At 32.7% G+C, this 25,455-nt stretch overlaps 1 protein-coding gene across 2 annotated transcripts in view; it reads right to left on the bottom strand.

Annotated features, from left to right (window-relative positions):
- LOC126890074 (uncharacterized) overlaps positions 1–25,455 on the bottom strand; it is a 308,382-nt gene that overhangs the window by 246,965 nt on the left and 35,962 nt on the right. For both annotated transcript variants that reach the window (XR_007700278.1, XM_050658904.1), the window contains exons 4-5: positions 16,780–16,986; positions 1,474–9,565 (exon numbers count right to left, since the gene is read on the bottom strand). Coding sequence is in view for 1 of the 2 variants with exons in the window: in XM_050658904.1 (XP_050514861.1) it covers positions 1,474–9,565; positions 16,780–16,986 (8,299 nt within the window). In the remaining variant the exon portion in view is untranslated. The remainder of the gene's footprint in view (positions 1–1,473; positions 9,566–16,779; positions 16,987–25,455) is intronic.

Below are 25,455 nucleotides of genomic sequence, written 5' to 3'. Positions count from 1 at the left end.
AGTTTAATGCCCCCCTAGAAGATCCTGAAGAAATTTTTGTCAATATTTTATTACTAAGCTGTTATTTTTAAGTATAATAATGTTAAATAATAAATTAAGTATAATAGAAGTTGTCTTAATTATTTTTTTATTGTTTATTACTATTATTTTATATAATAATTTATTCATTTTAAAAAGTATTTAGACTTACTATACCTTGTATCAAATAAACCTGGTTTAAACCAAATTAACCGGGTTTAAACCAAAAAAAAACTGGTTTTTTTGGTTTTTTGGAAAAAACCTTGGTTTTTGCCAACCCTACTAAAGATGTTCAAAATTGTAGGCGTTTCATAGTAACAATATATTATTAAAAAATCACTTTATTACTTTTCCTCTTTTCTCGATTAATTATTAGTTTTTGTTGTGCAGTAGATAAATTATTATAGCCACTTTACACGGTGCAAGTAATTGCGAAATTTATTGCACAAGTTCTTGCAGCAAGAACTTCTGCAATAAGTTGCAACTAGCTTTCTGCAATAAAGTGATTACACCGTGCAAGTAATTGCTTAAACTGACATGAAATGTACAGAAACTTTGACATACCATAAATTTTAGGTTATGTTGTTTTTATAAATTAAAAATGTAATTTTTTGAGTAGAGTTATCAGATATATTAGTAAAAATGTTAGATTATAATTTGAGAAAATTATAATATGTATTATGTATAACAAAATCAATTAATACCTAATGCAAGTATACCTATAATACATTATTCATTTACAAAAGGAAACAAGTTGTTAAATACAAAAGAAATAGAATATAGTTTCTTTAATCCCTATGTTACATAATTAAAGTTATCCACCAGAATAATGTTATCTGTGAAGAGTGAAATTGGTAAAAAGTTCCTCTAGTTTTGTCAAAAATTGTTTAGTTTGAAATTTAGGATGACAGAATATCAAAACAAACAGTGTAGCCTTAAAAGTTACTAAAAATATAACCAAATTGCAGAAAAAATTGCATGAAAAACAGGACATGTTCTATTTAGCTGCAACTTCTTGCAGCAAGAAATTGCTGCAAGAAGTTGCAGCTTTTCTGTGCAATTCGCGTATGACACGATGCAATTTCTATTGCTGCAAGAAATTGTGCAATTAATTGCGCAATTAGTTGCATGGTGTAAAGTGGCTATTACAATCACTGAATACATAGTTAGTGAAAAAATTATCATATTAATTAACTGAATTAATAATTAAGACAATTAATTATACAAGTAACAGTTATCTAAGAACATTCAAAAGCCATCTCTTTAAAGTTAGTGATGACATTGTCAAGTAGAATTGCATTCTAGTAATGTTTACATATCCATACCAGTGTGAATTTTACTACACGTAATTTGCCGTGTAAAGACAGAAAAAGAAAATATAGCCGTAAAATATTTGTGAATTATGTACCGATGGCCTTAAGGAAAAATTACTTGTGGCATACAAAATATACATACCTTGCAGCAACTGTAGAGGTCGTCGGACTGATGAGAATTGTTTTCTTTTTTGGTAGACACCCAGTTGGCTGAAGAACTTCTCCAGATGGTGTTATGATAGTTTGCTGTAAAATTTTTGCCTTACAAGAAGGTTTTGCTCTTGATTTTCGGATAGGTTTTGACGCCGGAACTGGATCGTCCTCCTCGATGTGCTTTTTAATATTCTGTATGACAAATGTCTTTAGATCGTCATCGTCATTGACGATACTATCGGAAGATGGTATAACTTTTTTATTTTCGGGTGCAGCTTTGATAATTTTTTCGGACAAGATGACTGGCTTGGCCTTTGATTTTTGCTTTGGAAGAGTTTCGGTAGCTGGTTCCTGTCCAGCAGAATCGCTTTTTCCATCTAAAAGTCTATCAAACAACTTGGAACTAAAAGGGGAACTTTTAGACTCTTCATCGACAGATTTTACACCATCTTTTGAAATTAAATTTTTGGAAATAATCTCGTCAAAATCACATTCGACATCTTCAACAATTTTAGGCTGGGATTGCAATTCTGGAGCTTTCTTGCTTGGATCATTCCCTTCTAATATATCAAGCAACTCACCTTGATTATACGCATTTATTTTTTTGACATTAGCTCTTGGTTTTAGTTCTTTTGTTATGGCTCTTGAAGTAAATTCGGTACCTTTCGAATTTTTTTCCAGGCTTTTGTCATTCTCACTGATCGATTCTGAAAAGTCCATTGAGAAACTTGACAGAGTAACTGGTTTTTTAGGACTTATCACTTTTTCGGAGGTAATTTCTACTTGTGCATCTCCTAAATCTTTTTCAGACATAACTGTTAAATTTCCTTCTATGGCAGCCATTTCTGTCTCAGATAATTTTTCAGAAAACAAGTCTGGTTTTGGTAAATCATCCGCGGGTACGTTGTTATTGATAGTAGCTGGTTCTGAATCACACTTCAGTTCGGACATTGTTGCTAATGCTATAGCTGAAATTTCTTCACTCCTCGATAAATTTGAAAGATTGGTCTGTATACAGAATTTAAAAGAGTCATTTGAATTGGCACAGTGAATTTCAAGTTCTTTGGAGTATTCCTCCATTCTTTGAGTATTCTCGGTTTTATTTTCAATAGGGCTTTGAGAATTTTCTCCACTCTTCTCCAAACCAGTTATACTTTCGCTGTATGAAGGTTCAATATAATTTTTAATTCGACAAGGATCATCTTCGAAAGAAGCCGTATGCATATCATTTTGTAAAACTTTACTCAGATCAACTTTGGGGCTGCGGGATTTTGCAGAAATATCAATAATTTCCTCTTCTAATTCAATATCTAAGTCCTCTTGATTTTTATCACTACCGTCTTGATTTAATTTTTTAACAATATCACTAACCAAATCGGTTATGTTTTCGTCTACTTCATCTAAGTCGGTAAAATGCATACCTTTTTTTAGTTCTGGTCTGTGTTCAAAAGTATTCTTTTTGTAACGGACCTCAGATTTGCTCACACAACTTGCCGGCACTTTAAATATTGAATCTGGTAGTTTTTTAGAGAGTTTATCTTGGTCTTTAACAGAGGAATCAATTATTTTTTTAACTGTTAAATCTTCACTGTCGTCAGAGCTGTTTGACTGCTTGGGTGTCTCATGAAACACAATTTCTCGTCGAGAAGTTACCCCAAATTCTTGATGGGCAATGGGCTTTTCCAGACATTCTTCGATTGCAGATAATTTGGTTCTATACTGGTTACCTTCTTCATTAGTGTCTAAAAGCTTCTCATTCGTTAATTGTTCTTTGGAAGTAGCTGATTTAAGTACTGCATACTCGTCAGTAGGAGTTGAACTTCCAGGTACTTCATCCGCTGGCTCACTTAATACTGAACTCTGAATATCTTCATGGACTACACACTCTTCAATTACATCCAACTGTGGTTCTTGTATTAACTCCTGTATAACAGTCACTTCGTTGTTTGCTTGTGTTCCCTGGATAGCATCTAATTTTTCATCATCGACTATGTCAGATGCTTTTTGAATTACACTCAAATGTGCTGCATTAGTAACTCCGGAATTATCAGTTCCGGATTGGTTAAGTTGAGGCTCCTGATGAACATTTAATCCTGTAATTTCATAAAATCTTGATTTTAATTTCTTAATAACTGTAGTTTCTGTCTTATTGATAGAATGTAGTTCTAATTCTGTTGGTTGTATTTCTGTAGGCAGTTTTGCAGGTACTTCAACATGTTCCTCAATCGATTTGTTTTTATGGATAACTGTCAATTTCTCTTCAGGAGTATCACACATTTCCTCTACTACCTCTTCAATCAGCTGTGGTTCCTCTACAGGTTGAAGAATCTCAGTTGCATCCGCTTTAGTAGCAAATGGAGTCTCCAGGTTTTCTATTTGCTGAGTAACTGTAGATTTTTGTTCGTCCATGAGAACATGTGGTTGCTTCATAAACTCTGCTTCTTCATTAACCATTATATTTTCCTCTTTAGGAGCAAATGCTTCTGCAGCTGATGTTTCGTTTTGATCGAATTTTGATTCTTTTTCATCAAAAGCAAAAGGTACTTGCTTTTCTGAGTGTAAGTCTTGGGTAAGGTCTAATGCTTGTTCATTTGAATCAACAGGTTCCTCAATTATCAAGGTTTCCCTAACCTCTGGAGATTGTTCTTCAATAAGAAACTCAGGTTGCTGCGGAGATCGATTTATTCCTTCCACGTCGTGTTCAAAATCTTTTTCAACTAATGTGTCCTCAATGTCTGCTGCTACTCCTTCTGAAGGTTCCTTCTCTAATTGTAAAGTTAGTTCTTCACTACTATCTACAGGTTCCTCTTGTTGTGCATCATGAATTACGAGCACAGGTTCTTTTATTGATTCTTCTTCAGTTAATATAATTTCCTCATTAGTTGAAAAAGGTTCTTCCGATATTGGTTCCTCCTGAGTTACTATAGGTTCTTCTTGTTGAGGTTGCTCTTCTACCTTTCTATCCAACGGTAAATAAAAGTCTTCATTAGTAGGACATGGCTTTACTGGTTTTTCCGTAGTAATGTTATATTCTTCTGTCTGAAGGTGCATTGGTGTTTCTTCAATTACTACAGGTTCTTCATGAGGTAGCTCTTCCGACTCTGCCTCAGAAACTACATCAAATTGTTCATTACTAATAGCAGGTTGCTCTAATGTTGTTACTTCCTGACTTAGAACGTCTTCTTCATCTTTAAGTTGCTTTTCTGATTGTACTTCTACAGTAAAATTGAATTCGTCTTCGTTACTAACAGGAATATTATCTAATAATTCTTCCTCCTTGGTCACTACATGTTCTTCTCTAGAAAGTGTTTCTAAAGGTGTTACTTCTTGAGTTACAGAAGGTTCTCCTTCATTAACTTGCTCTTCTGACAATTCACTTGGGGTTAAATTGACTTCTTCTTTAGTAATACAAAGGTCCTCTAGTATTGTTTCTTCCTGAATTACTACGGGTTCTTCCAGAGTTTGTTCCTTTATTGGTACCTCCGGAGTTAAATTGTATTCTTCTTCTTTACTAACAGAAAGGTCTTCTGGTATTGTTTCTTCCTGAGTCACTACTAGTTCCTCCAGAGTTTGCTCCTGTAATTGTACTTCCGGAGATGTATTAAATTCGTTTTCTTTACTAACAGAGAGGTCCTCCGGTACTGTTGCTTCCTGAGTTATTATGGGTTCTTCCACAGTTTGCTCTTGTACCTCCGGACTAAAATTGAATTCTTCTTCTTTACTAACAGAAAGGTCCTCTGGTATTGTTGCTTCCTGAGTCACTTCGACTTCTTCTTTTTTACTAACAGAGAGGTCCTCTGGTACTGTTGCTTCCTGCGTAACTACAGGTTCTTCCAGAGTTTGCTTCTTGAATGAAACCTCTGGAGATAAATCGAATCTATCTTCTGTACTACCACAAAAGTTGTCTACTGTTACTTCCTGAGTCACTACTGGTTTTTCCAGAGTATGCTCTTCAGATGGTTCCTCCGGAGTTAAATACTTCTTAATAAGTTCTTCTTCATCACTAGAAATAACCCCTAAGATGGAAGATTTCTGTGTTTTTATTAGTTCTTTTGGGGGTTGCTCATCATGAGTTAGATATATTTCTGGTTCAGTTGATTCTTGAACTTTAGCTGAGTCTCTTTCGGTTTGATCAACAAATTCTGTTGACTCTTGTGTTTCGTCATGTAATGGTTTTTCTTTATCAACACATGAATCGTTTGCTTCGTCAGTTACAATCAATTCATTAGTTTCTTTTATTTCGCTAAATTGGTTTTCTGTTGATTGCTTGGTAGATGTTATTTCTTTAGATTCAGTCATGCTAATATAATTCTCATCTGTAACAGGTTCATGTTCAGGAATGTAATCTATTTCTTCTGTTAGATCAACAGTTTTCTTTTCGATTATCACTTCTTTTATGGTTGCATCTTCCTTATTGACAATTTCAGCTTCACTTTGAGCACTTTGTGAAAAATTAGAAACTTCCTCAACTACACTATCACCAATTGGCGTTTTCGAAGGGTTAACTTCAATGTTACTACTTTCTATATCACTATCATTTCGAAGTTCAACATTTCTGTAATATTCTTTGCTTGTTTTCCCCTTTTTCTTATGTTTGTGTTTGGAAGATTTTCTTTTATTCCTTCTTTGTTTCTTAGATAATCTGTCATTAGTATCTACATCGACATTTAGATTGTCAGATGGGATAGGATGGTCTTGTCCATCCGTAATGCGATTAATCACAGAAATATTTTCACTTTCAGAAATACAAACTTCTCGAACCACATTCTTTTCGTCACCCGTACATTGCTGAACTGGTTCCTGTTCATTTTCTTCGGATTTATGATCATTAACAAGGATTTCTGATGAACTTTGAAGTGCTACATCTTCCTGTAGTTTCGGGGAGTTGCTGTCTAAAAGAGCAGCATTTTCTGTAATTAATTTTGGCTCTTTGTTGTCCGTCAAGTAAACAGCATCTTCTTCCTCTACACGAATTTGTACGGGTTCCCTTTCAGATTCGCTTTCTACGGTTTTAGTTGCAGATTCATGTGGAACGCAATCACTTATCTGTGTTTTCGAATCATTTAGTTCTTCATGCGTTTCTGCGCCTGTGTTTTCGGTAAAGTCTACCGTCTCTTTTTTATTTTCTGTATCGCCCAATTCTGATGGACGTTCATTTTGTTCATGATCTATTGAAACAATTACAGATTCTTTTCCTTCTAAATTTTGAGAATCGTCTGTTACTGTTATATTTTCATTAACCGCTGGTTTGGTTTCTACTAGATCAAAATTATCCGGAAAAGATCTTGTACGTTTCTTTGGATGGCTTATTCGTTTCGACCATCTAGTCTTGTCAGAAGAATCTTTTCCCTTTTGATTTTTTTCAGTCGAATCATCGTTACTTGCATTAGTAGGTGCTATAGTGGTATTTAGTTCTTCTTTACCTTGGTGTATAATTGCAGTGTCCTTCGTAGTGGCTTCTGATGATGAGACCCGCAAGCTCCTACGTCTCTTAAGTGGTAATGTTTCCTCAAGAAGAGTGTCAATGACCCTTTCTTGATGAGCAACGACGCCTGAATGCACATTTAATTGATCAACACTGGCTTCTGAAAAGGAATCTGTTACAAATTTGCGTTTTTTTCTTGGAAGTGTTTCTTTCTTGCTATTGTCTCTGATATAAAAGTCTTGAGAAAAAACCACTTTGTTTTCAGCATTATTAACACCTAACGGTTCGTTGGTCACAGTAGATGGTTTTTCTTGAGTTATATCACCAGTTACCACGTTGTCTAAATGTACAGTCTCATTTTGAAGCTGTTTTTCTGTTGAATATTTTCTCAGACTCTTACGGGTTTTACTTATGGCTTTTTCTTGGTCTTGCTTGTCATGGACATTAATTAATGCTTCCTTTTGATCATTCGATGTTTCAACATTTATTTCCGATAACGAATAATGCTGTCTACGTGTTGCACCTGTGTGACTTAAATCTTTAACAACTTCTTTTTCCTTTTGTTCACCGGAGTCATCAACACCAGCCATACTTTCAGGCTGAATTTTTTTACGTTTGTCATGTTTTTTGCGTTTTTTATCATCTTTTTCGCTGGAGTAAACAATTTCAGGTGATAAAACTGGTTCTATATGATGAGATTTATCTAAAATACTGAATTCTGAAGATGAACGCAAACTTCTCTTCTTAAAGGCCATTTTATTTGTATAAACACTTACAGTTGTTGCTAACAAAGTAGAAGTACCAATTTCTTGTTGCTTTAGATTTGTATCATCAATCAATGATTCTTCTGTTTTGTTTGTACATCGGACATCAGTAACAGTAGGTTCCTGCTGCTGAGATTTTGACATATCAACAGTATTTAATTCTGTGCTTTTACGAAAAAACTTTCTAATACGACCTTGGTTTTTATGAGAAGTGTTTATGTCAACGACTTCTGAGGTTGAAACATTCTTATCAAATTTTTTCTGTTTGCCCTTTGAGTCTGCCTTCTCACTAGGTGAGGGCACTTCAGCATTTGAATCTGTTGAACAAGAATCTACATTTCTACCACGTGTACTTTTGTTGAGTTTAGACATAATTTTTTCTTTGGATTCCTCGCTAATCTTGGCTTCATCAAGAATTGACGACATGATTTTCGTTGGTAAATCTTTACAATCGTCATCTGAAGTCTTATCTGAGCTGTCATCGTTGTTACCCTGCAATAAGATCTCTTTTCTACTCTTCTTTTTTAAAGCTTGCTGCTTCTTGCTTTTCACTTTCTCTCTTTGAAGTTGGTTCTCGAACTCCTCAAAATTTTTAACAAATCGTTTCTTGGGATTAATCGGTTCTGTGTGAACATCTGGGCGGTTTTTATCGCGATCTTTTTTGGGTGGACCATCTTGCTTATCCGGAAATTTTATAGTCTTGACAGAGTGAAAATTTTGGGTCGGTTTGAGGCTGTTTTCTAACTCAGATATTTTAGGGACGGAAACTTCATCCATCAAATCTTTAAACGCACTCTCAAGTTCGTTATTTTCAGCATGTTTTTCGTTGAAACTCTGGCTTACTTTCAAGATTTCCTCTTTATTAAAACCTTCTTCTAAATCAATGATATCGTCAAGAATCTCCGATTTTCGTTTTTCTGTTGGAGGTATGACTCTCGGTATTTTTCTGCCAACTTGAACTGTGGTATTAATTACTTCTTCTTCTTCATCGTTAAAATCAAAACAGCATTTAACATCATTTTGTGTATTTGTATCACCGCTAGATGCAGGGCCAATTTTTGGTGAATCGTCTGTTTTATTTGTTGGAGATAACTCTTCTCCGACTGCAGATTCTTTATCGTCTTCTAGGTTCTTTTTCATCTCGTTTTCTGTCGTCTTTCCTTCTGGTTCTGGTTCAGGTTTGTCGATAGGTTCTGGTTCAGGTTCGTTGATAGGTTCTAGTATTTGATCAATTGCTGTAGTTGTATTTTCGCTTAATATGCTCAAATCATTTGCTGTAGTTGTATTTTCGCTTAATATGCTCAAATCATTTGCTGTAGTTGTATTTGCGCTTAATATGCTCAAATCATTTGTTATACTCATATTTTCTGTTTCGGTTAACTCATCCTCTTCGTCGTCCCATTCTGCCAATAGATCATTACGAATATCACTAGAATTTTTAGGCTTAACCTCTTCAACTACTTTTGGAGATTTTTTAACGGATGGTGAAGTCTTTGTCTTTTTCTTTCTTTCTTTTGGCGGTTCGGGTGCCTCATCGTTAGAAGTATCATTTAACTGAGAAGCTGACATCCTCTGTCGCTTAGCACTCTTAGCAGGTTCTTTCTTCTTTGGTTTTGGTGTGACGGGTTTCTTTCTTTTCTTGATCGGTGGACTATCTTCAAATTGTATATGCGACTTTATGTGTAATATCATTACCTCGAGACGTTTTGTACTATAAGAACAAGTGTGGCAGTCGTACTCGCGTTCTGGTTCAGTTTTGAGTTCAACTACTTTTTCATCATCACTGTCCGGTATTCTATCTTTACCAGGGTATTGAATGCAAATGTAGGCTTTGTAATCATCTGATCCAAGAAATCTTCTATGAGTTATGTGGGAGGTATCTAGCTGAGTTTCTAAAATGAAATAAAATATGTACATAAAATAGCTACTAGATCATAAACATACAAAAACAAAACTAAATGTTATTCAAGAGGGGGTATGGTTTGAAATTTTCGATCTTTTTTATTATTGTAAATGAAAGTGCATAACCACAAGAATACTCTATAACCGGGTATAACCGGAAGTAGCAAATAGATGAAAATATTTTAATTAAATAGACCACTCTTCAAAACCCCTTCATGCCAATTTTCATGAGTCTGTTGCCTTTAGTTCTCGAGATATTTCTAATAGGCCCTTTATCTGCCTCACCCTGTATACAATACTAAATAATAACATAGATAAGTTCAATAGCGGTCAATGCCGATCATATGTACAATTAAATATAAACTATATTATATTTTATTTCGAAGAAGTTCTGTTCAATGCTAAGGGTTAACGTACCATGTTAGACTATGAAAGAGCATCAACCTTCCCAAGTCTATTACGCCGGTCAGTCCTATCCATTGCCAACCATTGACAGTTTGCTGCGCATATTTTTCTCCCATCCTCATCCACACCATCCTTCCATCTGAGTTTTGGCCTATCCCTATTTATACTTCCCACAGGTTGTGACATAAGGATTCTTTTAGGAGGGTTGTTATGCTGTGATCTTGCTAGTCCTGCTCATCTTAGTCTTCCTATTCTTTTGAGGGATACTACGTCTTTACCACCAAATATATGTTTACATCTGTGGTATACCTCGTAGTTGTACCTCCTCCTCCAAACACCATTTTCACAGATGCCACCGAATATTCCTCTCAGGATCCTTCGTTCAAATATAGGCAGAAGGTTTTCATCTGCCTTAGAGGTGGTCCATGTCTCCGATCCATATGTTAACACTGGTTGTATAATGTATAAGGGTTTTATATATGGTTATTTTTGTCTTTTGACTTAAGTTTCTGCTTCTCATATGTCTACTTAGTCCAAAATAGCATTCTCTTGATTTCTTCCATCATAACGTTCTCCTTGGTGATCAGGGAGCCTAAGAATGTGAATTTGTCCACCACTTCAAAGGCAGAGTTATCAACCGCGAATTGGTGACCAATGTTTCTGGCGCTATTGTTGGGTGTTGATGCCATCATTTTAGTTTTCTTCTCGTTTACTTGCAGGCCCATATTTTTTGAGGCATTTGAGAAGGTGGTATACATTTCTTCTAGCTTTTGCGTGTTGTGCGGGCAACTAGGTCCACGTCATCTGCATATGCCAAAATTTGGGATGATTTATTAATCATGAAAATTACATAATATTATAATTATTGTTTGACGTTTCGAATTCTACAACGAAAATCGTTTTCAAAAAAGATGTGAGCTAATATAACCAAAAATTGTTAAACGGTTATGTTTTTCAATCTGACGGGCCTCGATCTTGTAGGCAAATAGCAATGCCTTTAGTTGAAAAATTCTGAGTGTGTTTTTGCCCTCAAGATGATATCACATTCTGATTATTTTGTATGTGTGATACATTTGTATTATGTATAATTATTATAGATAATGTATTTCTGATTTTCTATTAGTTCGCTAAAACTAGTATATTCTTGTTGCTGCATTCTTCTTTTAATATCGGTAACCAAAGCCTGCTACATCCTGCTGAGTGTTCTTTAATGTTTAGAATCGTTACTTTATTGAACACATTATTTTTTGTACCATATATTCAATTTTTAATTTTAATATCATAATCATATGGAAACTAAGGTTTTAACAACCATAAAGTGGACTAGTTTCAACTACAAGTAGAATGTTTCACTGATAATGGTCTAAGTAGACCGCAAACGTCCTGAATTTTGTAATCCATTTGGATGATTTTAGTTTTTTGAATAAAAAATATACCATTTTACACAAGAAGTTTTTACTTCTTTGTATGTTTTTTTATTTTACTTTTGTTTCAAAATTATAGTGTATTTGTATCTTTATTGCTAATTATTATTGACTGTGACATATTAAACTCCAAAGGGAGAAACCAACATATTCTAGATTGAACGCATCTATTCAGACTCCTTTTCTGATGGCCTCATATGTTACATAGAAATCTTCCACTTTAAATCCATTGGCGTAGAAATTTTTTGAATAAAAAAACGTGCTAATAAAATGCTTCATTTTTGACTAAGAAAAATTTTCGTAGTATGGAAGCCCTGGAAATTGCAGGGCAATGCAACAATTGTAATTTTTCTACAACCATTATTCAAAGTGCACTTTTTTGCACAGTTTTATGTTAACAAAGTTGATATTTTCTCACTGTATAAGATTTATGAAATTAGTGTGCAGAAAAGTGATGTTTCTGTGCCGGAAAATTCATTTCTGTACAGTACCATTACATTCCACAATAAAATCATAAATGTAATTAAAACATGTTTAGATGAAATGGTTTAATTTAAGATATTAGATATTTTTTTCAAAAAAAAACTCATGAGATATGAGATTTAACTCATATCCGAGAAATCTGCAAAATTCGCTACTTTAACACATTATTTTTGAACTTTGCATTTGGTATTTTACAAATGACTACCTCATTCTGAGTAACGTTATATATTCTGTTTACATATGTGGTTAAAATGTATACAAATATACAACCTGTATACCCTATTCCAAGAACATACGCCTGTTTTGAATTACTTCGACAACGAATATTTTACTGTGCAAAATAAGAAGAACGAAAGTAAATTGCAAATTACATTGTTGTTTATTGGAATAATTATTAGCGCCATTTACTTTCGTACTTCTTATGTTGCACAGTAAAATATTCGTTGTCGAAGTAATCCAAAACAGGCGTATGTTCGTGGAATGGCCCATAAGACAATTATTATAAATCATACAGAACAAGTAAAAACTTCGTTTGTACAATGGTATAAAAAGTTTATTGAAAAACTATTAAAAAGTCATCCAAAAGGATTCGCAAAACATTTTCGATCTAGATCAGATCCTCTTCAGTGCCTAGAACAAAGTACAGTAAGGTCTCTTTTTATGCGGATTATTTTAATGCGATTTTGCAGTTGTGCGGTTTGTATTTCATACAAAAATTTCTATTATTAATAACTAGTTTAATTAATATCAACTATTCCCATCCAGATGTCAGTAATCTGAGAGTTTGCAATTCGGGTATTCCCCTTGTTACATGATGTAGCATGTAGCTATTACATCAATCTAAGTTTCACATTGAAATGTATAACCTGTAATTGTTTTGAAATTAAATTTAAATGTTTCAGTATTTCAGAGTTTAAAAAGTTGCAGTATAATAAACAGAACATTTTGATTTCTGGATTGAAACATTTAATAAGTGTTGTAAAGTTTTATGTTCCATTAAAAGAGGTTTTTGCAATCTCAATATCGTTAGTGTGCGTTTTTAATTTCTTCTTTAAGATTTTATTTGGCCCAATGGAGAAAAAAAAACATCAGACATACAATTTTTGGTGGACAAACGTTCACCATTTTATGTGATTTTAGAAAAATACGGAGTATCCCTACTTTTTCAATGCAAGTAAAGTCTTTTTTTATGCGATTTTTTTTATATGAGCTTTTCTGTAGAACGTATCCACCGCATAAAACGAGACCTTACTCTATTCTTCTAGGCACTGAAGATGATCTGATCTAGATCGAAAACGTTTGGCGAATCCTTTTGGATGACTTTTTAATAGTTTTTTAATAAACTTTTTATACCATTGTACAAACGAAGTTTTTACTTCTGTATGATTTTTAATTTATGGTATACAGCCAGCTACTGGGATTTTCCCATTGATTTTTTTTACAATTATTATACTTAATTATCGAATAGAAATTAAATTATGGATGTTACAACTGTTTTATTTTACAATTTTATCCTTAATAAACATTTTATAATAATCAATTAACCAATAGGATTTAGCAACCTCAGCAAGATACGTCGAATGAAGTAGGTCTGGTGGAAATCCGTGACTGCATAAATATAAGGTTAAATTTGACATTCGTTAAATTTGACAAGGGTGAAATCATTAGCGATATGGACGAAATTAAGATAACCTGGATGACATATTTTAAGGAAGTATTAAACAAAGGGGCACAACCACCATTACAACAACAGAGGCAGCAGCAGGCACGGCAGGAGGTACAACAACAAGGAGCTGGGGGAAGATGGAGAAGAAAATTAATTAACTAGACCCCAACGCTAGAGGAGGTCCAAACGGCAATCCACATACAAAAAAAGCCATAAAGCACCGGGAATAGATAAAATACCGGCAGAACTACTCAGGCAAGGAGGAAGGAATTTGACACAACAGATGTGCCAGCTAATACGAGAGATATGGATAGACCAAGAAATCCCCCAACAATGGAAGAAAAGTATAATCTGCGCTATTCATAAAAAAGGAGACAAACTGTTGTGTCAGAATTATAGAGGCATCTCTTTACTTTGTTCGGGATACAAAATATTCACAAACATCCTTAATCGAAGACTTCAACCTCTCACGGAAAAAATCATCGGGGAATATCAAGCAGGGTTTAGGCAAAATAGATCTACCATTGACCAACTATTTACAGTTAAACAAATACTAGCCAAAGCATGGGAATATGACATGGACGTTTACAATCTCTTTGTAGATTTTAAACAAGCCTATGATTCAATAGATAGAACAATTCTACCTAATATATTGGAAGAATTTGGCATACCATCAAAATTAATACGACTAGTGCAAATGAGAATGACAGAAACAGAAGCACAGGTATGTATTCAAGGACAGATCACTGATGCGTTTACGATAACGTAAGGCCTGAAACAAGGCGACGGACTGGCTCCAACGCTTTTTAATCTTGTTCTTGAATATGTAATTAGACGGTTGACGGTGAGCGGAAATAACATACTTACAAACAAATCTACCCAATTAGCAGCATACGCAGATGATATAAACATAATGAGCAGAACAATGAATGCAGCGGAAGAAACCTACGTTGAGTTGAAACAGAGTGCAGAAGCAATAGGGCTAGCAATAAATACAAATAAAACAAAACTACTTATACAAACCAGATCAAATAGACCGGCGCAACAACACTTTATTGACTATATAGAACATGTGAATAGATTCACGTACCTAGGAATGGATCTGGTCGCAAGCAATGAAGAAGAACCGGAAATAAATAGAAGGCTTGTGCTGGCAAATAAAGCCTATTTCGCGATGGGCCACATATTCAAATCGCGAGACGTACACCGGAAAACAAAACTCCGGGTCTATAAAACAATAAGCAGGCCCATAGTAAGTTATGGCTGTGAAACATGGGTGGTGACACAGAAATCTGCCAATGCATTAGATGTGTTTGAAAGAAAAATATTACGTAGGATACTGGGCCCAATAAGTCCAAATAACAACTGGCGAATTAGGTATAATAGAGAAATATACGAGCAATATAGCGAACCAACTCTAGCACAATACACTAAACTGCAGAGATTACAGTGGGCAGGGTACGTGGTCCGCATGCATGAGAACAGAATCCCCAGAAAATTGCTAAATGCAAGAATGCTTAAAGACCTGTTGGAAGACCTAAAAAGAGATGGGAAGACGAAGTCGATGAGGATGCCAGTAACTTCCTGGGAACGCGTTATGGAAAAGAACAGCGGTAAATCGAAATGATTGGAGAAACTTGTTGAAGGAGGCCAAGGCTCGATTTGGGCTGTCGTGCCATTGGATGGGTGGAACTTTGACATAATTTTGTAATAATTTATTTAAAATAGTTTAAATTCAAACAAATTAAGGCAGTGCATTAATTTTTTAACTGATTTCTGTGTAATTTGTTTACGTGTAAGGAATTTAAATTGATTAGTATTAATTAAATACTGTTTAAAATTGATAATTTATTATAATAAATCTTCTTTTGGAAATTAGTACATTTCTGCACTTGTTGCACAATAATATACTATTGTTTTACCTTTTTAAGTTATTTTAATGACATAGAAAATTCATCATATAGTCCAGGGGTGGCCAAACTGTGGCTCGCGAGCCACATTTGGCTCTTTGAAGGATTATTTGTGGCTCTCAATAAACGTACCTGAATTACTTTTAATTTTAGTGTTTTAAAATGTCTTAAATTACTGATAACAAATATAAAAGACTGTGTAACATCATGGCTTAAACAAGGAGACCCCTTATCACCGTTGCTATTTAATTTGGCCTTAGAATATGAAATAAGTAAAATATCATCTGAGCTGACAGGGGATTTGCGAATCGAGGATCCAAACTATTGTTGTTCTTTGATGATATAGGTGCAGTCGCTCAATCTATACAAGAGACGTGAAAAATGTGTTTTCACAACTCGAGGAAGAAACAGGTTGTCGAGGCCTTCGAATAATTGAAAAAAAGACGAAATACATGCTAGTTACCAAAAATCCAAGACCATGAGTTTGGCAGAACATAACTAATAATGACCACAACTTCGAAGTAGTAAAAGAGTTTAAATATCTAGGGGCGCTAATCACAGATGACAACCACATATAAAAAGAGGTCTCAGCAAGAATAGCTGCGTGGAAAAGAGCATAATACTCCCTATCATCATTATTAAGATCTTAAGCTGCTAAAAAGACAATCTAAATTAAGACTGTACGTCAATTATTCGCTCAATTGTTACATAATATGGAAGTGAAACATGGACTCTACATCAGCGGGAAATAAATGAGCTACTGGTATTTGAAAGGAAAGTTCTCAGAATGATATTTGGCCCTCAAAGAGATGAATTGACGACAGGAGAGTGGAGAAGGCGCCTCAAAGCTGAATTGGTGACTGTGTATGGACTGAAAACATCGTAAGAGATATAAAAGCTAAGAAAAGATGTGCAGGTCATGTGGTAAGATTAGAGGAAGACAGTGTTTTTTGAGAGACGGTATAAGGTCAGTAGCCGTCCGAGAAAAAGATTGAAGGATGATGAAGAATTGAAGTATCCTAAATTAGTAAAGGTTGCTTGTAGCATTATTTGAATATTTGAAACAACGATGTGAACCATTTTATTTCACTTTAAAATTTGTGTAGTCCAAACAGTGAGAGAAAAATTTAATACCTTTTTTACACTTTTTAAATTATTGTTTAATTGCGGCTCGCGAAAAATTTCAAATTTTAAAAAATGGCTCGTTTATCAAGGAGCTTGACCACCCCTGATATAGTCGAACACAAAAGGAATAAATAAAATTAGAATAAAATTGTATACTTGTTGAAACAGTAAAAAGGTATTAGACAACTTACTGGTTGTTGAACGTTTGATGCTATTGTCTGTGTTGGTCCTTTTCTTACTGTTTGGTGTACCAAAAATTTCGTTTACATAATTTCTCTTTACTTCGGGGCGAAATTGAGGCTCGCTGAGAATATTAGGATTACCTCCAACCATAACTTCAGCAGTAGTCACGTCTTTAGGAAATGTTTCCATGTGTGTTGCTTTTGACCGAAACGCAGCTAAAAACAAGATATGGTTAAATAAAGAAAACACTGAAAACCACTTTCACTCATATCGAGTGAAGATCAACCTATGTATGTGTATCTATATGTAACATGTTGGATAATAACACGTCATCCGATTCTACGTGTCTCTTACAATCTGTTATCAAAGAACAAATCAGATGCAAAGTTTGACATTCGGTAGCTGTAATCTTCAAAATCATACTGTCAAATTCATGTCATACGAATTACAATTTCAGAAGTGACCCTACTTTTGTGATATTTATAAAGAACTAGGTAGTGATTTTAACCGTCGCCATGCATTTGACTGTATCCCCGACGGGAGATACAATCAATTGCCCTCTACAGTACTACAGTCACTGGACTTAATTTTTTCTGACACCCTCCATTTTTTTTTCGGACTTCCTCAATTTTTTACAGGCACCCTCCAATGTATTCTAACTCTTATTTTTATATCCTTTTTTATTTTATAACTCGAGAAGCACTGGATTGATTTGGCTAATTTTGATTTTGAAATATTTGTAGAAGTCTATAGAAGAAGATCTATACAATATCTATTTTTCACACAATACCTATTTTTGACAATATCGAAAATTAATAGACAAAAATATGTTTATAATTAAAAATAATTTTAAAACATTGTTTACTTACAATAATAAAAACCATTTTTCAACATTTTCTCTGTACTCAACAAATTAGGCATTTTTTAGACATACCCTCTTACTACGTAATAACCAACTAAATCACAAAAATTTCATATTTTTAAGACATACGCTTAATAAAAAGTAAATAAACTGTAATATATTAAACTAAAAGTTAAATGTCATTAAATTAAAAGTTAAAAGGCATGTACGTCATAGATCATGGCATCATAATCATAACCCACTGGTACAAACTTGACTGCGAACAAATTCAACAAATTTTTCCTCATTTTTCGTTTTTTTTCTACCGTCAAGTTTAGCAGGAAAGCGTTGTATTTACGACAGCAGCTACCGGCTACACTGTTTCTCTTTGTCTTTTAGAGTGTGAAACGAAGATAACTATCTGTAATATAAGATGTGTCAAAGTTATGTAATATATAGAAGGTTATGTAAAATTTTTGTTTATTTTTTTCTTCTTCTATGTCCTTTGGGAGCTGTGACCATTTAGCCAGCAACATTTCTTAAAATTAACGCCTAACTACCATACAATACCATTACGAACCTAATCGACCAATCAAGGATAGGGAAGGGAAAGTGAAGTTGGTCAGTTGGTTGAAATAAACTGTCGTTAAAATATAAACTAAATAAAAAATTTGAATACAATAATTTGACATTATAAACATACGTGCATAGAAATCGGCCTACCTAAAAATTTGGTCATTTTTTATGTCTTATATTTCCTAAACCTGTTAGTAGATTTAAGTGATTTTTTGAACGTGTTATAGCCTGACTCTTTACCAATACCACTGAAATAATGTTGTTGCTAAACAGGTAAATTTTCATTGTATACCGGGTGTACCAATCAAACTGTGTTTTTTCTCAAAGTTCGCATCTAGGCTATTGATTATGTACTACAGAAAGGAACTACAACGTTAATGGGGTTTTATTATTTCATATGGTCAATGAATCTCTCTATATGAAAAAACCGTGGAGTGCTACCATTTAAAAGGGTGCGTTTTTGAGAAATGGTTGTATTAGTCCCTGGGCACAGGTTACATTAGGGTAAGTTCTATGCACTTTTGGTACAAACACGTCTACATAAAAATTGTTCCTGGTTAAATTCCCTATCTAAATATAACTTTTTAAAGTCAATGATACTTTTTTTACAAAAATATATTCAAAAGAAAAAGCACAAAGAAACCCAAAAGAAAGAAATTTTGTTTTTTGTCCCATAACTTTTGTCCACGAGGATATAGGTATAGACGTTGCTTCATGGAAAAAAAACTTACACATTTTCTCTTTAAAATGGTGTTTGGTAGAGGTCATTAGGATTTACAGTTTTCGAAATATGATTTTTCAAAGTTCGCCACTTACAGCAATTTTGGGCAATTTTCCTTGTTATTTCGCAAATATTGTTCTGTAACTTTTTCCTACGTAACTTTAGGCATATGCAATGGTACATGTAAGAGGAATAGAAATCAATTACCTTTAAAATGGTCTACTGTATAATGTTGTACGACTTCTTTTAAAGCGGTTATCTTTTTCAAGATTTTATACTTTTAATGAGTTTTTATATTTCTTACGATTATTTTTTAAATTTCCCATTATAACTTTTTTTTCTACATTTAGGTATATATTATATAATAAAAAAGAAAGCTTATTCTGTTTACTTTAAAATGGTGGATTATAAAAAATTCTAGGATTATTTTTGAATAAGATATGCTTTTTCAAAATGTAATAAATACATGCAACGATTTTTGATTTTAGGATTATTTTTTAAATTTCTCATTATAACTTTTTTATGTGATTGTGTGTTATGATTGAATCTTATTTTTTATAGGTAATACTTTGGATCCACTTGACTCGGCCCGGCAAACTTCAAAATATGGATTAATTCCAATATTTACTGTCAAAGCTCCTGCACCACAAGCTTTGCTTGAAAAAATAGCATGTAAATGTACCATAGGATGTACAAAAAACTGCGGTTGTAGGAAGATAGGAATTAGTTGATCAATATTCTGCAAATGGTGCATGTGCATGGGTACTAATTGTGGGAACTCTAAGATAACTGAGGTGTCAGAGGAAGATACTGAAGCTAGTGCAAACGAAGAGACGGACTTTGATTTTGAAAATTTTTTAAATGTCAACGTTTAAATAATTTTAACTAAAGCGATGTTTTCTAAGACTAATGTTTATGTAATTTTTGTAAAAGAAATAATTTTAAATAATACAGGTAAAAATATATCAAATAATCACTGGGTTTCTATTATTTCAATATAGATGATACACCATTTTAAAGAACAGAAAGTAAGCCCTCTTTAATGAGCAATATAATATTAATATTGATTATTGATTATTAATATTAATATTGTATATTCATGTACAAGAAAAAAAAGTTATAATGAGAAATTAAAAAAATAATGCTAAAATCAAAAATCGTTGCAAGTACTTATTACATTTTGAAAAATAATATCTTATTCAGAAATAATCCTAGAATGTTTTGAAACAAAATAAGCTTTTTTAATTATATACCTAAATGTAGAAGAAAAAAGTTATAATGAGAAATTACAAAATAATCGTAAAAAATGTAAAAAATAATACTTTTTTATATTACGTATTATACAGGGTGCTTCATCTTATTCGCCTCGGTCTCTGTACGGAAAACCACTTGATATTTTAAAAAAATTTCTTCACAGAAATATACAGGGTCTTTAATACTACAACCTAAAAATAATGTGAATTATACAGGGTGTTCCAAAAAAGAGTGGTATATCAAAGTTATATTTTTTCTTATGGAATGCCCTATATCTGATAACATTATTAAATTGACCTTAAAAAATAAGCTATACTTTCATAAGGGTTCCCTATACCTAAATACAGGGTGTTTTGATTTATTTCGATTTTTATAAAAATGTAAGGTTTTAGAAAAAAATAAATATCTACGAATCTAAGAAGCAGTAACAAATTCTTTCTTGGATCTTAATAATAGACTATTTAGCATACTTAAACAGATGCTTATTGCAACAAAATTTCTTACAGGGTGGTCAAAATATGAGATTATTCTATTAACAAATTCAAGCTGTAATAACTTACTTATTTTAAATGGAACACCCTGTATCTTACTAGTCTATCGCGTAGAAAATTTAATTGGCTTTCAATTTGTATTAGGGTTTCCTATACCTATCTTTTTACAGGGTGGTCAAAATATTAGATTGTTCTATTAACAAATTCAAGCTGTAATAACTCACTTATTTTAAATAGAACACCCTATATCTTACTAGTCTATCGCGCAGAAAATATACTTAGCTTTCAATTCTTATTAGGGTTTCCTATACCTATCTTTTTACAGGGTGGTCACAATATTAGATTTTTCTATTAACAAATTCAAGCTGTAATAACTTACTTATTTTAAATGGAACACCCTGTATCATACTAGTCTATCGCGTAGAAAATTTACTTAGCTTTCAATTCTTATTAGGGTTTCCTATACCTATCTTTTTACAGGGTGGTCAAAATATTAGATTGTTCTATTAACAAATTCAAGCTGTAATAACTTACTTATTTTAAATGGAACACACTGTATCTTACTAGTCTATCGCGTAGAAAATTTACTTAGCTTTCAATTCTTATTAGGGTTTCCTATACCTATCTCCCTTCATTTTTTAAATATTTAAAGATTTCCTAATTTGTAAGCTTTAAAAATTAGAATTGAGTACCTATGTCGTGTTTATGTACAACACATCACCAACACCGGCAATATACTTAGACAAGATACTGTCATTAATAAAATTTTCATTGTTATCATGTAATCACACAGAGTGTTGTATTATTTTAGTTGATTTTGGCCTACATGTGACATTGAATAATATGTTTATATTAAACTGCATACCCTATATTAGATGCCGTATTCTGGAAGATATTTAAATTATATTTCATTCCGTATAAATATTTTCCATATCTTAACCCAACGGTTATTAAGTAAATTTAAGAACACCACTTTTTGTTTGAATCTTTGAATCGCAATTACAAACAATTAAATGTAATGGCTACTTTGACGAAAACGAGCCTATTGTACAAAAATATGTAAAAATGGGTATTTACAGAATAACATGGAATTTATATTTACAGAATAACATGTGTATTGAGAATATTTACATGGAATTGTAGAGATTTTAAATATCTTCCATTATAAAGAATAGAATATCGAGTTTGTCATTTAAAATAAGAACATTCTGTGTGATTAAATGATAATAATGTAAATTTTATTAATGAAACTATCTGATATTTAAGTATATTGGCGGTGTTGATGATGTGTTGTACATAACCACGACATAGGTATTTAATTCTAATTTTTAAAGTTTACAAATTAGGAAATCTTTAAATATTTAAAAAATGAAGGGAGATAGGTATAGGAAACCCTAATAAGAATTAAAAGCTAAGTAAATTTTATACGCAATAGACTAATAAGATACAGGGTGTTCCATTTAAAATAAGTAAGTTATTACAGCTTGAATTTGTTAATAGAACAATCTAATATTTTGACCACCCTGTAAAAAATAGGTATAGGAAACCCTAATACAAATTGAAAGCTAAGTAAATTTTCTACGCGATAGACTAGTAAGATACAGGGTGTTCTATTTAAAATAAGTAAGTTATTACAGCTTGAATTTGTTAATAGAACAATCTCATATTTTGATCACCCTGTAAGAAATTTTGTTACAATAAGCATCTGTTTAAGTATGCTAAATAGTCTGTTATTAAGATCCAAGAAATAATTTGTTACTGCTTCTTAGATTCGTAAATATTTATTTTTTTCTAAAACCTTACATTTTTATAAAAATCTAAATAAATCAAAACACCCTGTATTTAGGTATAGGGAACCCTTATGAAAGTATAGCTTATTTTTTAAGGTTAATTCAATAATGTCATCAGATATAGGGCATTCCATAAGAAAAAATATAACTTTGATATACCACTCTTTCTTGGAGCACCCTGTATAATTCACATAATTTTTAGATTGTAGTATTAAAGGCCGTGTATATTTCTGTGAAGAAATTTTTTTAAAATATCAAGTGGTTTTCCGTACAGAGACCGAGGCGAATAAGATGAACCACCCTGTATAATATATAATATAATATTATATTATATATACTATATATAATATTATATAATATTATATAATATATAATATATTATATAATAATACTACAGTAGACTCGCGATTATCCGAGACTCGGTCATCCGAGCCCCTCGGTTAACCGAGGCAAAAGTCATAACTGGTGAGTTACAATTTTCAACCTTGGCGCAACATCGCCGCCTCAATATCAAAAAGAGGAATAAAGCTTATGCAAAATCAAAGACTTTTTTAAACAGTAATATTGATAAGGTAAATGTTTTTATCTTTTATTCGCGGTGTGCAAGTACTTGGAAGGGAAACGACCGTGCGCGAGTCGCGGAGAAATATTGCAACTATCTTAAATAATTCATATTGTCAATTGAAATTGTCAAATTGACGTACATTTCAAACCTTCTGTCATTGAAGCAGAAAAATTATATATTGCTCCACAATATTGATATGATATGCAATTATTATATAAAGGTAAATTTAATTAATTGTATTTTGCTTTCAGTACTGCATTTTAATAACTAATTTTCTTTACTACATACAATTGCTTACGTTTGGATAACATAACCTGAATCTTATTTTTTCTTATTATTTTTTTTGGGCTATGGCCTTGACAATTATCCAGTAACCAGGACTAATATAATTGGCCAATATAATTAAAAGTGCGAATAAAGTTGCAGAGCGTAGAAATAGGGGTCGCTTTGCCGAACTTGCACGGTCCCAATAGACAGTACTGTATTAATTTTGTCATTAAAATATCCACAGTTATGATTATTTACGTGTTTTTCTATCAATATAACCAATCTGTGTTAATCGAGTTTTTCCGTATCCGAGGTAGCCACGGTCCCAGCTACCTCGGATAATCGCGAGTCTACTGTATTTTATTTTTATATTATATTATAAAAAATCGTTAAAAGTATAAAAGCTTAAAAAACCATAATCTCTTTAAAAAAAGTCGTACAACGTTATACAGTAGACCATTTTAAAGGTAATTGATTTTTATTCCTATTACGTGTACCATTGCATATACCTAAAGTTACGTAGAAAAATGTTACAGAACAATATTTGCGAAATATCAAGGAAAATTGCCCAAAATGGCTGTGAGTGGCGAACTTTGAAAAATCATATTTCGAAAACTATAAATCCTAATTACCTCTACTAAACAACATTTTAAAGAACAAATATGTAGGTTTTTTTTCTGTGAAGCAATGTCTATATCTATATCCTCGTGGACAAAAGTTATGGGACAAAAAACAAAATTTCTTTCTTTTGGGTTTCTTTGCGCTTTTTCTTTTGGATATATTTTTGTTAAAAAAAAAGTATCATTGACTTTAAAAAGTGATATTTAGATAGTAAATTTAACCAGGAACAATTTTTATAATATGTTTGTACCAAAAGTGCATAGAATCCACCATAATGTAACCTGTGCCCAGATTTCTCAAAAACGCACCCCTTTAAATGGTAGCACTCCGCGGTTTTTTCATATATAGATGTCCGTTGACCATATAAAATAATAAAACCCCGTTAACGTTGTAGTTCCTTTTAGCTATCTTATTTTGAATATAATCAATAGCCTAATCACCCTTTGGAATATTCTAGCATTTATAAAATACTGAAATTAAAACCCAACTATACTACTGTCACAATCAAGATGCAGTAGAAATAAACAAACCGAGACAAGTTAAATGTTAATAGGAGCACTCCCGAATTATAATTTACAATGTATAAACTTTGTAAATCATAATTTGGGATTTCCAAAGTTTATACATTGTAAATTATGATTCGGGAGTGCTCCTAGTAGCATTTAAAGTGTCTTTGTTTGTTTATTTCTACTGCATCTTGATTGCGAATTTAGTATATAGCCTCAGGTTTTCTTAACATTCTGTTTTTTTATTCATTCGTTTATGTTGGATAATAAAAAAGTTAGGTACTTTAACAACTAGACATGTTCTTTATCAATACACGGTGTTTTTTAAATAAGTGCGACAAACTTTAAGGGGTAATTCTGCATGAAAAAATAATGACAGTTGGCTTTATAAAATGTATGTTCGCAAATGTTTCGTTTCCGAGATACGGGATGTTGATTTTTTTCTTACAAACTGACGATTTATTTTATTGCTTTAAAACCGGTTGAGATATGCCAATGAAATTTGGTGGGTTTTAAGAAGTAGTTATTGCACATTTTTTGACATACAATTAAGAATTAAACATTCACCATTAGCGCGCATACGTGTAATATGACCGATCATATTACCCGTATGCACGCTAATGGTGAATATAAAATTCTTAACTTTACGTCAAAAAATCCGCAATAACTATCTCTTAAAACCTACCAAGTTTCATTTGCATATCTCAACTGGTTTTAAAGCAATAAATAAATCGTCAGTTTGTAAGAAAAAATTCAACATCCCGTATCTTGGAAACGAAACATTTGCGGACATACATTTATAAAGCCAACTGTCATTACTTTTTCATGCAGAATTGACCCTTAAAGATTGTCGCACTTATTTAGAAACACCGTGTATTGATGAAGAACATGTCTAATTGTTAAAGTACCAACTTTTTTATTATCCAACATAAATGAATTAATCCAAAAACAGAATGTTAAGAAAACCTGAGGCTATAGTTGGGTTTTAATTTCAATATTTAATAAATGCTAGAATATTCCACAGGGTGATGCGAACTTTGAGAAAAAAACAC

The sequence above is a fragment of the Diabrotica virgifera genome, chromosome 8 (genome assembly GCF_917563875.1).
Source record: "Diabrotica virgifera virgifera chromosome 8, PGI_DIABVI_V3a".
Classification (NCBI taxonomy): domain Eukaryota; kingdom Metazoa; phylum Arthropoda; class Insecta; order Coleoptera; family Chrysomelidae; genus Diabrotica; species Diabrotica virgifera.
The sequence above is the reverse complement of the archived record's forward strand: the minus strand, read 5'-3'. Positions and strand labels throughout refer to the sequence as shown.